This window comes from Botrytis cinerea, chromosome 7, assembly GCF_000143535.2.
Source record: "Botrytis cinerea B05.10 chromosome 7, complete sequence".
NCBI lineage: Eukaryota > Fungi > Ascomycota > Leotiomycetes > Helotiales > Sclerotiniaceae > Botrytis > Botrytis cinerea.
In genome coordinates this window covers 770,323-782,481 of record NC_037316.1, presented here as the reverse complement: position 1 = coordinate 782,481, position 12,159 = coordinate 770,323, and the positions used below count along the sequence as shown (strand labels likewise).

The following is a 12,159-nucleotide window of genomic DNA, read 5'->3' as shown; positions in this document are numbered from 1 at the left end:
GAGATAGATGTACAAAGGAATGGGATGGAAAAATGGAAAAATGGAAAATTTGTGTATGTAGATTTTAAAAGTGTGAGGGGAGGAAGATGGATGATGGCTTGTTATTAGTTACTTGGATTGGTAGATGGATGGGCGGGTGAGGTTTGGATATTAATAACTAGCGAGTTGTCTTGGGATGTTGAGATGATAAGGATTGGATAAATGGAGATAGTGGATGGATGGTGAGGTAAGAATCCAGTGGTAGCATGTAGGGTTAGAGAGTGATAGGAGGATATAGGATGGATGAATGGGTGGATTGGATTTGCTAGTGCTGGTACTAGAATCTTTACTTTATATTTTTATAGCTGACTGCTATGAAAGAATTGGAGAATATTTGAGCAAATCAAAAGGTTGAAAGACTCAGATATCACGGTGAGATGTTGGGATACAAGGTACGTAAGTTAGCAACCCTATAGGGAATATAGGTGACGGGACGATGCATCCACAAATAGAGCGAATACATACATACATATATATATACATACATGCCGTGTGATAAAGGGAACGGAGAAGTTGATGTGAAATTTCTCAATCCGAGATAATGGACCTCTGTGAAATGGACAAGTGAGAGGATAGGCAGATGAAGAGAGATCTGAGAGGGATAGAAAAAATCATCTCTTTCTACAAAATTTCACATAGTAATCAATACAGGTCGATGAAACACTCTCTTCTATCTCCAAGTCAACTATCCACTTCATCCCGTATTTCATCTCATCTTATCTGATATCATCCATCTTTTCGGGACGAGATAAATACCCAAAGATCCCACAGTTGTTAAAGTTAAACTTCATCTCATACATGTGCAACTATCAATGCCAATATCAATATCTCATCCCAAACAACACTCACATATGCTACATCCAAACTACAAATCCCCTTCCAATTTCCACATTCATCAAATCCAAACCCAACCCAACCTCCAAATTTCTTTCCAACTCATTACTAACGATTTCGATTCCGATTCCGATTTCAATTGCCAACGATCTACTCTACTACTCTCCTCATCCAAATCTCTTCGCGCACATGTCATCTACCAGGAAAAAATGAAAATCTTTCCTCCGAATCTAAAACTAAACTGCAATCCATTTACCTAGACATAGATAGTTACATAAACACATACACACATACATACATACATACTAAAAGTTAGATAATCCACAAACCTAACAACTCCCCAATCAATCCCTCGCTCGGTAACGATTTCTTTCCCCAGACACACACACACAAACACACACACACACACCACACCACACCAAACCAAGCCAACCAGCCCTCTCCAAACTCCACATCTATTAGCAATTAGCTTACCAAAACTTCATACCAAAACCCAATCACACAATTTCACACTTTCCAGTCTTGATACATAGAATCCTTGCGTTAAACCGAATCCAAAAGATCGACCTGTCAAAAATTTCTGCGTGACGAGAAGTGATATCAACTTTTCTCTCCACTGGATTGTAGACACTGATAATCTTTCAGCCTAGCTAAAGCCCTCTTATGCCCCCACTTTACCTATTTGCAATCTGTCAGAAAATCTCAGTCTCCACTCCATTCTTCAAGATGATGTCGTGTATCTTTCTAGATGTCAATTAATCAGTTCCCAAGAGGTTGATGAATACCTTAAAAGCTAAAATTCAGTATCATGTGCCAAGTCAAATTTTGAAAAATTAAAGTCATCGTTGCAAAAGATTACTGTAAATCTACTTATCATAGACCTGATGTGTCCGAAATAGTGTATAGACTATATAAAAACACCCTGTAAATCTCTAAATATCACATCGTTTGAACTGACCTAAGTGTTACCAACACCTATTTAAAGGATTATTTTGTGAAAAGAAAAGAAGAAAGATCTGATACGATATTTAATCTAATATACACGATTCGAAGTTTTGATTTTCGAAAATAAATGGTACACAGAATTGAAGAATGGTAGAAAAGGGGGGTGTGCTGACGATTGCGCTTATGGCTATGGCTGTATAGTCGAATCGCTTGGGTTGGCCGTCAATGAAAGTCATTGTTGAGTCACCGCAGATGGAAGTAAAAGAAGGAAGAGTTGAGGAACGCAAGAAAGTACCAACGAGACGATATTTATAAATCGAACCGAAGTAGCTGAGCCGGAGATAACTCGAATACTGTTCGATAATGAGAAAACATAAAGGGGTGGAAGACGAGAAGCGAATACGAAGCACGGCCTAACCGCATTAAGGCGGAGACATCGAATGTATCAATTTGACTGGGATATAAGGAATGGCACGATATCCTAGATTGATTGCTTCTTAGATGATTATCGTGTTGATAGCAACGAGCAATTGTCATTATCTTTCGACGCTCGTGAAGAGCTAATTCAATATTTGGTTACGCGGCGGAATTTACGCCGATGGGGCGCACTGGGTTTTACAATACCACAATTTTAAGAATCTACTATAAAGGTGAGCATAACTTCGAATCGCTTCAAATTGGACGGATGTATTATTTTAAGCGTAGCAGGGGGACGATGAGGGAGAGTTTGCATCATGATTGTGATGGATAGGACTGGCGCTCATGAGATCGAAGTCATATCAAACTTTTCTCGCAGCTTGATGAGTAATATTTAGTTGCCCATATACGGAGTATCGATGATAACAAGAGAATAATCTGTCTGAATCGAGATCGTCATTATGACGAGGAAAAATTGGCGGGAACTGCTATGATTTTTTCGTGAATGATAACTGACCGCCAATTATTAAAGGTCTGACACCTCTCTAATAACATATAGATATCATCTTGCAATGGTAAGTGCTCGACAAATCCCATAATTCCACTGCAATCATTGTCCTGCTGTTTCAACCAGCCTGTCATATCGATTGACCCCCTAAATATATCCTCTGTTGCATTGTTGTCCTATCAAGGTTCTCATCTTGAAGAGGAGATTTGTTGTTCCATTCTTGTTCTGCCGCTATCCTCTCTTGAAACTCGCCACTATTTTGTACCTTCTCTTCACTGTCTCTTTTTGACTGAAGAGGGCAGAAGAATGCGATTCCAGAATGCCGAAGAGACTTGTAGCCGGTTTAAAGAGACTATGCTGCTCGATAAATTCGCATCTGTGGTCATTCTAAGCTTAAGGTCATGGAGGTTTCGAGTTGTCGGACTGGTGGACATCGAATTGAAGTTATCGAGAAAGCACTTCCCCCAATATAATTTATCGTCGGTATCAACTCAGGGATGGTGACCGGAGAAGAATAGGAAGCATTGTCGACACGAAAGCTACTCATTTCCGGTTGCTAATAGGAGGAAAGTCTGTAATTCACCAATTAGCGTGTTTGTCTTTGCGGTCTTTGGGAAAGAGACCATGCAAAACTGGCCTTATAGGGTTCTTGGTCAAGAAACTCTTTAGATTGATTGACGATCTTAGAGTTTATGATCTTTGACCTCAATCCTACTTAGAGGTTGAAGAGTGCCACACAATGTCTACGAGGTAGATTGAGGTTGTGGTTAAGATCTGCTGAAGGTAGCCATTTGGTAGCCTGTGTTCGAGAGTCAACAGCTCCATGTTTGGCTTGCTCACAAGACAATAAAGGGATCTCATCTGCGAGGTTTGACCATCCGAGATTTCGTATCTGCACATTCTACCATTGTAGTTTCCGAAGATTCAGTCCAACATAATCCATCTTGATAACCTCCGGCGACTCGATTTCTTGTGCAGATGTGGAACGTATGGGTATCAACAAAATCGCCGCGTTATTGTTTCTTCTCCAATGATGTCACATCAATTTGGCAGGGGCTTCTTGAGAGAATGAAGTTGTTGCAGGGCGGCAAAGGAACCATCTAGAGTGCATCGAAGCCGTGCGACGAGGATAAACCGTAGGAATTCATTTCTAGTTTGTCAGCTGCCAAATTGAGGTATATAGTAGATGCTGTTGGTCGACTAGTTGTTTGGAGATTGGGGAAACATTGCGAAAGTAGGTTGGAAAGGTAAGAATATCATAATAATGATGCGAAATCGAGGGGTGAGTATTTGTAACCGAGGTATACATGGCGACGAAGAGATATTGTGGAAATAATGATAAGAAAAGGTATTGCCGAGTGCTTCTATATACAGGTAGGTAGATCGATATGATGAGTTTCATGGAAATAGATACTGTTGATGTGAGAAAAGGTTAATTGTCGAACAATAAACAAGGCGAAATTGGTGGAACAAATTCATACGCCACAGAAACACAGAAAGAGGAAGGAGTGTCAACTTTATGGCGGTTTACGGTGCAATTCCGGCACATATAAGATCCAAGGCGATAGTGTGTAATGCCTCAAATGAAGTGAAAACGATACAAAATAGAAGGCACATTGAATCGTTTTATCGAGAGCGTAAGAACGACAAGTGTATATATATTCGCTCAAATTGAATACACTGTTATAGCATAGTTAGCATAAGAGTTGGATATCCTCCAAAGATGCTGTGAAATATCTTTTTTGCTGGCTCATATATCAATTCAATCACATTATTCTTTGTATCTGTGGGCACCTGTCTCCAATACCTACTGGGATATACCTTCTATTTTAGGGAAGGAGATGTTTCATATCTCTGATGTTTGAGATGTGAACACGACACTCTTATTCTATATTTGTAGGGGCTCATTTTCAATAATACCTAGGATGTACTTTCTCTTGTAGTAGAGAGGTGCTTATGAGCTTCGCCCTTGGAAGAATCGATTCGACGACTTGTTTGTATTTACCTGTAGTGGCTCGAAGTAAAAGATAGCATACACTCCTTCCCTCCATGTGACCGTTGCTCGAGAATACAATAACGAACCTGCAGAGACTGCCGATGAGTATGATTGGCTGCGTCGAAAACGGTAGACAAAGTTTGATATCCAAGGATGTGAGGAGATCAATGACTTCTCAATCATAGGACACCAATCATCCGCTCTGAAAATGCATCTCGATCATATTTCTACATGAACTGCCCTAAGTGTCTATTTAGTTTTCAAGCTAAGGAGTCTAGACTATGGCTACAAGCTGCTTTAAGAAGCACTGGGAGATTTTCAGTCCATTTAGAAAATCCGAGAGGAAATCTGCATAATTTGGAAGATTCATTGCCTGGATTCCAGTAATTATACCAACCTCATTTACAATCATCTTTAGATGATATGTCGAAAATTGAAGGCATGAAAAGGGCATTCTGGAGTTGTCGAATGGCCTCTTTCTATGAAAGAAGAGGCTCTGCTCCCCCACAAAGAAAGCCCATATCTCTACTACTTTCCTATTCCATTCTAGTTTTAGCTCGATAAACTAATAATTCGCGTGTTGATCTATTTAAATTATGGGTCATGCTGTATCATTGGTTGAATTCTCGATTAGCGACGTCGAAATAAACTCAACGCACTAGCGAGGAAGGCTCCGCTTATTATTAGTCTTGAGTAAATCAAAATCGAGTATCAGTACCTAGGTACCCCTTGGATTCACGAATATGAAATAAAATCTCATTTTGAAACCATTTCGACTGTCAATTGTTACTTCAAAACCTTGGAATGTATTATGAGGTTTGAACAACCCAATAACATCGATTGATATCACGTGCCAGTTAGTATTTTGGTACGCTTTTCAACAAGACTATAATGGTCACCCCGCATAATCCAATCAAGTTTCTTGCTATTTTTAGCTCGTAGCTTCTTGAAATTTCTGTCAAATGGAACTCAAAAGTGATTACGTAATATATTCAAAAGTATAAAATTTTCTCATTCCTTTCAATGAAATGCATCCTTTCAAAACGGGTAAGAGCTGCTCAAGATCTGGGTCTTTCGTGCTTTTGGTACAAAACTAGATACTCTACTAACACTTCCCAAGTACCATGAAATCATTCTACACATATCACATGATTGCTTGTTTACTTGTTTAAGCTTTAGTTTGCACAAAGAAATTAAAGTGTGGTGATCAAACGAGGTACAATCATCATACAAACAAGATAATTCTCAGTAAACGCATTATTTCCAGCGAGCCATGAGCTTATTGACCAGCAAAGACAAGATGTGAACAAGTTAATCATAGTAGAGTTGAATACATCAGTAACATGCACAAGACAGGCATATGGTTGAAAAGGTCTTCGAAGCAGACGATCTTCCAATCCCCATTTCCCCGAAATCATTGAGCTTAGAGGATCACAGATTAATTCCTAACCTTTCAAGTTAATCTAGTCTAGCGAAAAATGATGTTCTTGGATTCCAGGCTCATTCTTGGCCTTTTCAGTTCATTTCGTATGTCGAACAATAACTTTCTTGGATTTTTGAACTGTCCAGATGAGCGAAGAGATGAGTTCAATAACTAGAATGTAAAGATGGATGAACATCATTGCTTGGTGCGATTAAATAACAAGTAAAACATCAGTAACCTTGAATTGTCCTCCAGTGGATTACAATGTACGTAGCTGGCATACTACGGTGGCTAATGACTTACATTAGGAAACTATAACTTTAGACTAACTACATGAACCTTCAAATCACTCCATCAAAAGTATTTTTGCAATCCCTCAATCTGGATCAAAACACGCTGACCCTACAATATGGGGTTATGAGATGAGCGTCATATCTCGAAATACACTGTCGATCATACATATCTGTCATTATTTCGGTTTCCTACCATATCTAGGACAGTACATGAAATGAATTAGTGCGAACTACAACATTATTATTAATGGGCCCCAACAGAACTCTAACGTTAGGATATGTACACCTGTACATCTTTCCCGTGATGTTCATTTGAAAACCGAGCGATTCGCTCTATCTGATTCGATCGTAGCCACCCAAAGATCATGATTTGTCCGTCCCACTCAGTCCTATCAGTACATATGTTGATTCTTGGAAAATCGACAATTGCATATGTCGTCTAGCGTGGCGGTAGGCTTATGAAGTTGCAACTACAACACACTAGACATATACTACAACACGCTAGACATATACTACAAATAACTGGGTTTCAATGGCTTCGTGGTCGTCATATGTAGTGCAAATGTCAATTTCTATAAATAGAAAGTGACTTCCCTCCCAAATTCCCTCTATACAAACATTATCACTCATAAACCATCATCCGATTCTACACCCACCAACTACTCACAAACTACTACCCAATTCTATACCCACCAACCACTTACAAACTATCATCCAATTCTATACTCATCAACCACTCACAAATCACTATACAATTCTATATCTATCAATCACTTACAAATTATTATTCAATTCTATATCTATTAATTATTTATAAACTATCATACAATTCTATATTTATTAATCATTTACAAACCACTATACGATTCTATATCCACCAATCACTTACAAACTACCATCCAATTCTACACCCACCAACTACTCACAAACCACTATACGACTCTACACCCACCAACCACTCACAAACCACCATACGACTCTACACTCACCAACTACTTACAAATTATTATCCAATTCTATATCTATTAATCAATTATAAACCATTATACAATTCTACACTCATTAACTATTTACAAACTACCATCCGATTCTACACCCACCAACCACTCACAAACCACCACACGATTCTACACCAACCAACCACTCACAAACTACCATCCGATTCTATACCCACAACAAAGTAAGTATTCAAATTCTACCCCTTCTTCACGACTCCCTCGTGAGAGTACCATTTCATCCGCTGTTGTCAGTCACCGCACCTCGTGTATTCAAATAAAAGCATCAGAGTGTACTCTTATCTATCACTCCGAACATCCTCACTACCATCAAACAACTAGATACATCTAATTATCGAATTCCCAAATTCGCTAAAAGATTGTCATCGGAGTCTATTGACGCATTGATCAAATCTACCTACTCTCAATCCCATCTAAATAAGCGAGTCGTCTTCAAAGGTCTACAGCTTTTAGAAGGGTGAAATTTTCAAATCCATTTGTCACTGCAGAGTCTCTCATTAGTCGGTTCAATTGATTATATTGAATAATTCATCATTTTAATAGCTGTAGACATTTTGGAGCACGCTGATACATTAATGGATTCAAATGTTTCAATGAGACTAGAGAAACTAGGGTATCTAATAGTCCGAACTGTAGTCCAACAATATAAAGGTTTGAATGTCCAAAAGCAATTGGAAATCTGAAAATGGTTGAATGTTCCAATCAAATTTAACATCTCAAATGATTTGAATGTTCTAATTGGTTTTGGACGCTCAAAATCTTATATTGTTGGACTGCAGTCCGGACTATTGCACACACTGAAAGAAACCAATATAAATTTTCACATTGACCTTCAGTCTGGGCTCTTGCTCTATCTGATTGTGTAGAATGTAGAATACAGGCTAACAGTCGCTGTGCTACAGAACCTCGAACCGACCACAAGGCATCTATTCTTCCAAAATGGAGCCAGGCAACGAAAGAAGAGTTGCCCAAAAAGTGCCAGAGGATGATGAAATTAAAGGTGTTGAGCTTTTGTTTTTCATGAAAGCAAAGCCTGTATCCGATGCCGACGCTATCTTCATTGAATCTGTGCGTCAACAAGGGGGATCCCCTATCTCCGATGAACAGCTCGAAACTGGGAGCTGTCAAGACACAATTTCTTGGCGAGGGTCTCCTACACCCGAGGACCTCCCAATGTCACCACCTAAGTTGGGTAGCCCATGGGACAGCAGGGATACCAAGCCGGCTCATGAAGCTACCCCTCAACCAGTCGAACACGGTCCCGCGAAACGACAGCGGGGAGCCAAGGGTACCGGGCGTATCCCTGCTGCATCTGCCATCAAAGCTGCTCGTCACAAAAAGAAGAGCGACACCAGAAAGCGACGAGCTGCTACACCCGGGCCGCCAATGACCGCGGAACAAAAGAGGGCGGCTAAAGAAGCTAGGGACGCCGCGGACAGGATGCACCTGCAACGGTCGTTCAAAAAGCGCGACAGAGGAGAGGTCGGTCTTGCATTGAATGCCATCGGTGCTCCACTACCAGGGGCGGGGATCCCAGCCGAGTTGAGCATTAATGAGAGAAAATCTCGCTCTTCCAAACTCATACTAAAGCAAGAATAATTTAATCTTGAAAAAGGAGAGTTGGGCCGATTCGCCTTGGACATTTGGTGTTTAGGATTTCTCGTCTTTAGGATATCTAGTGTTTAGGACTTGGTGGCGCTGCGTTTGCATTTTGGTCATACTTGCGTTTGTCTGAATGGGGTGGCCTTTCTATATATTGCGATGTTGTGTTCTCAAGGTATATGATGTGCAAGGTTAGCTCTATGAGTTGATTTTCGGATGTCGTTGGTGCTTGAGACGCAGGGACTTCTCAATATAGCGTGCTGCTTCCCGGTCAGCCGTTGTTTTGGGAGTATTTGGGAAGGTCAGGATCATTCTTCTTACTTGCTCATGTGAGGGGCGCAGTGTGGCTTTGGATTTATTTTAGCTTTTAGGTCGGTTCACGGAAGGATGATTGAGATTTTTGATTTTTGATTTTTTTTGATTTTTGGGACAGTTCACGGGAGGATCATGGGGTTTTTTGAAATCATGTTAGTTATGTGGTTTACTTTTTTTAACTCATTATTCTTAATATTTGACTTCATCGTGATTAATGAAATGTGACTAAACGCTTGATTGTTATTTGTATGTTTCTCCATAGCCTTACCAGTAATCCATCATCAATACTTCACCTGACTATACACAATGTAGTATACCGTGAATTTGACGAGGCATGATTCAATGGGAAGAATACCAAGTTTTGAATTCCACCTCTCATACTTTCCATAGATATCAATTAATTCATTCATATCTTTACACAACACATTTTTGTGCTTGAATTCATCCCTAACAATGAACAAAAATCTCATTCTCTTCTGAAGAAAGTCACAACACATCTTGAATCAATGGAACGCTACACAGACTATTTTCATATGTCAGCCATCATGCATCATTCATCATAACTATACCAATGAAATACCCTCAGAACTAATATTTCCCACACATCGAAACTTCCTAATGTCTTTCCGTTCAAAAGAACTTTTGGCTTGATCTCTCACTTGACTTATCACAAACCCCCATAGCACAAATAGCGACCATTTAAATAACATCCAGAAATGAAAATTTGCTACTCAGTGCTCATATATTAGACAGAAGCTTGCGACTGCCACTGGAATTGGGATGTGTTAGGGGCGATGGCTGTTACCTTATTCATTTTGAGATTTTGCTAACAGAAGAAGGTGTGACGATGTTCTATCTGCCGACCTACCAATGAACTCTAGATGAATATTCTTTTCGAGAGTAGGTATCATGTAAGCACAGAAACGATCTGTTCTGTGGAATCAGTTGCACTAATGGAATATTGGGCATGGAACATAATCTGATAACACAAATTGATATAGCCGTCAGTTCACAATCCTGAGCTAAGGAACAGTTTGTCATTAACATAAATTCACGGGTGTGGAAAGGTCTCAATTTATAATCGTGATTCTATATTTAATTTTCCGAAGGATTTGAAGTTGCTTGAGATACACTCTTCTCTTGGTCCTTTGCAAAGGTACCTGCCACTATCAGTGGGAAACAGGCAGTTGCTTCAACATAAACCTTAACACTATCTGCTCCAACCTTAATTTTTCCCCAACTAACTGCTTCATCAGGTCTTGCTCCAGCATCACTTCCATCGAACTCTTGCGCAGTATTGATGTAAACAGCGCTCTCGGCTCCATTTCTCATTAGACAGGCATTCGCAATGTGATGTTTGACTACACCTCCACCTAGAATAATCATTCCTGCTCGCTTGGCTCGTACAGCCATAGTATTTATCTTACGGATATCCTCAACAAGATCCACGCGGAGTTGAGCTGGAGAAGATTTGAAAGTGTGGAAGTAAAGCATATCGCCTAAAGAACCATCGGTAAGTGCTGGGCAGAAAATAGGGATATCATTTTTGTAAGCCCAGTAAAGTAGTGAATCTTCATTATTGATCTCTTTGCCCAATCTTCTGATGACTTTACTGGGAGTCCAGTGTATGTGGTTGTCAGTATCGGGATCTTTCTTTGATTCCTCTTGCTCAGCGAGCATGGTATCGAGAATGGGCATTACCCAGTCTTCAAATGCGCAGTAGTTGTTGTTGGGAACAATAAGATTTCCAATACGATTTTGACCTTTGGCACGTAGCTCAGCTCCAGGAGTAGAGAATGAACCCATGTAGGTGGGACCAAGACATTTAATGATATCTTCTTCGACACCACCGGCAGTGGTGACGATTGCAGAAATATGACGATGTTGAGCGAGATAGCGAAGAGTACCACGAAGTCCACTTGAGATCAAATTTGAAGTGTATCCAAGAAAAATGGTGGTACGATCTGATGGTTCTGGACCACGCCATGCACGCTGATAGTGTCAGGTTTCGTCGTAATGATGAGGGAAGAACAACGTACCATATCATTAATTATTCGAACAGCTTCACCAATGGAACTGGCTTGAAAGCCCATATTATTCATGCCACTCAATAGATCATCAACGGTAATCGGACGGCCGGCAAGTTTGTTAAAGTCGAGTTCTTCGACTTTTTGTGCATTGACTGGCATTTCGTTTGAAGGGACGAGGACTGCATCCATGACGGAGGATGGAGGTGCTCCATCGGAATTGGTCGTTGAGGCCATTTTGGAGCTTCTTCTTTTGAAGGTTTTAGTATCAATTGTTGCAGAAAGTGGTAAAGAAGATGAAATTGTAAGAGATATTATGAAAGTGTTGTGTTCATGTATATCTTCATATATCTCTGTCCGAAGATGTGATCAAAAGTTTTAATGCAGAGAGAAGCGATTTGTGGCCCGTGTGACAATTTCGCTTTCGAGGCTCTGGTTCAAGTGTCGAAATTTTACTGTCCACCGAGAGTCAGTGCATACGGTCAAGCCACATCTTGAATGATTAGGTAATAATATGGAGCATCTCTATATTGTGGCTGGACAGTGGAGCACACAACTCGTGCGGCCTCAATGGGATTTAAAATAAATCGTTGCGGGGAAATGTTTAAATGCTTGTAGGGACCGGTGCCCAGGTAGGTTATGGGTTTCCATGTTTACTAGTATAGGAGCATCAAAAACTCATCTGATGTGCAGAGCAATCATTCAGTGTGTACGAGGCAGTCTTTACATATAATCTTGTCGAGT

The 12,159-nt window shown here is 40.2% G+C and overlaps 2 protein-coding genes across 2 annotated transcripts; one reads left to right on the top strand and one right to left on the bottom strand.

Moving 5' to 3' along the window:
- The first annotated feature begins 7,097 nt into the window (after positions 1–7,097).
- BCIN_07g02090 (hypothetical protein) lies at positions 7,098–9,548 on the top strand. Its single transcript, XM_024693899.1, has 2 exons — positions 7,098–7,635; positions 8,374–9,548. Exon 2 carries the CDS (start codon positions 8,411–8,413, stop codon positions 9,068–9,070), a length of 660 nt encoding a protein of 219 aa, XP_024549688.1. The 5' UTR covers positions 7,098–7,635; positions 8,374–8,410; the 3' UTR covers positions 9,071–9,548.
- Positions 9,549–10,423: 875 nt separating this feature from the next.
- Positions 10,424–11,822, bottom strand: Bcdys1. Its single transcript, XM_001558707.2, has 2 exons — positions 11,428–11,822; positions 10,424–11,380 (listed from the first exon to the last, which is right to left on the bottom strand). Exons 1-2 carry the CDS (start codon positions 11,650–11,652, stop codon positions 10,484–10,486), a joined length of 1,122 nt encoding a protein of 373 aa, XP_001558757.1. The 5' UTR covers positions 11,653–11,822; the 3' UTR covers positions 10,424–10,483.
- Between the last annotated feature and the right edge of the window lie 337 nt (positions 11,823–12,159).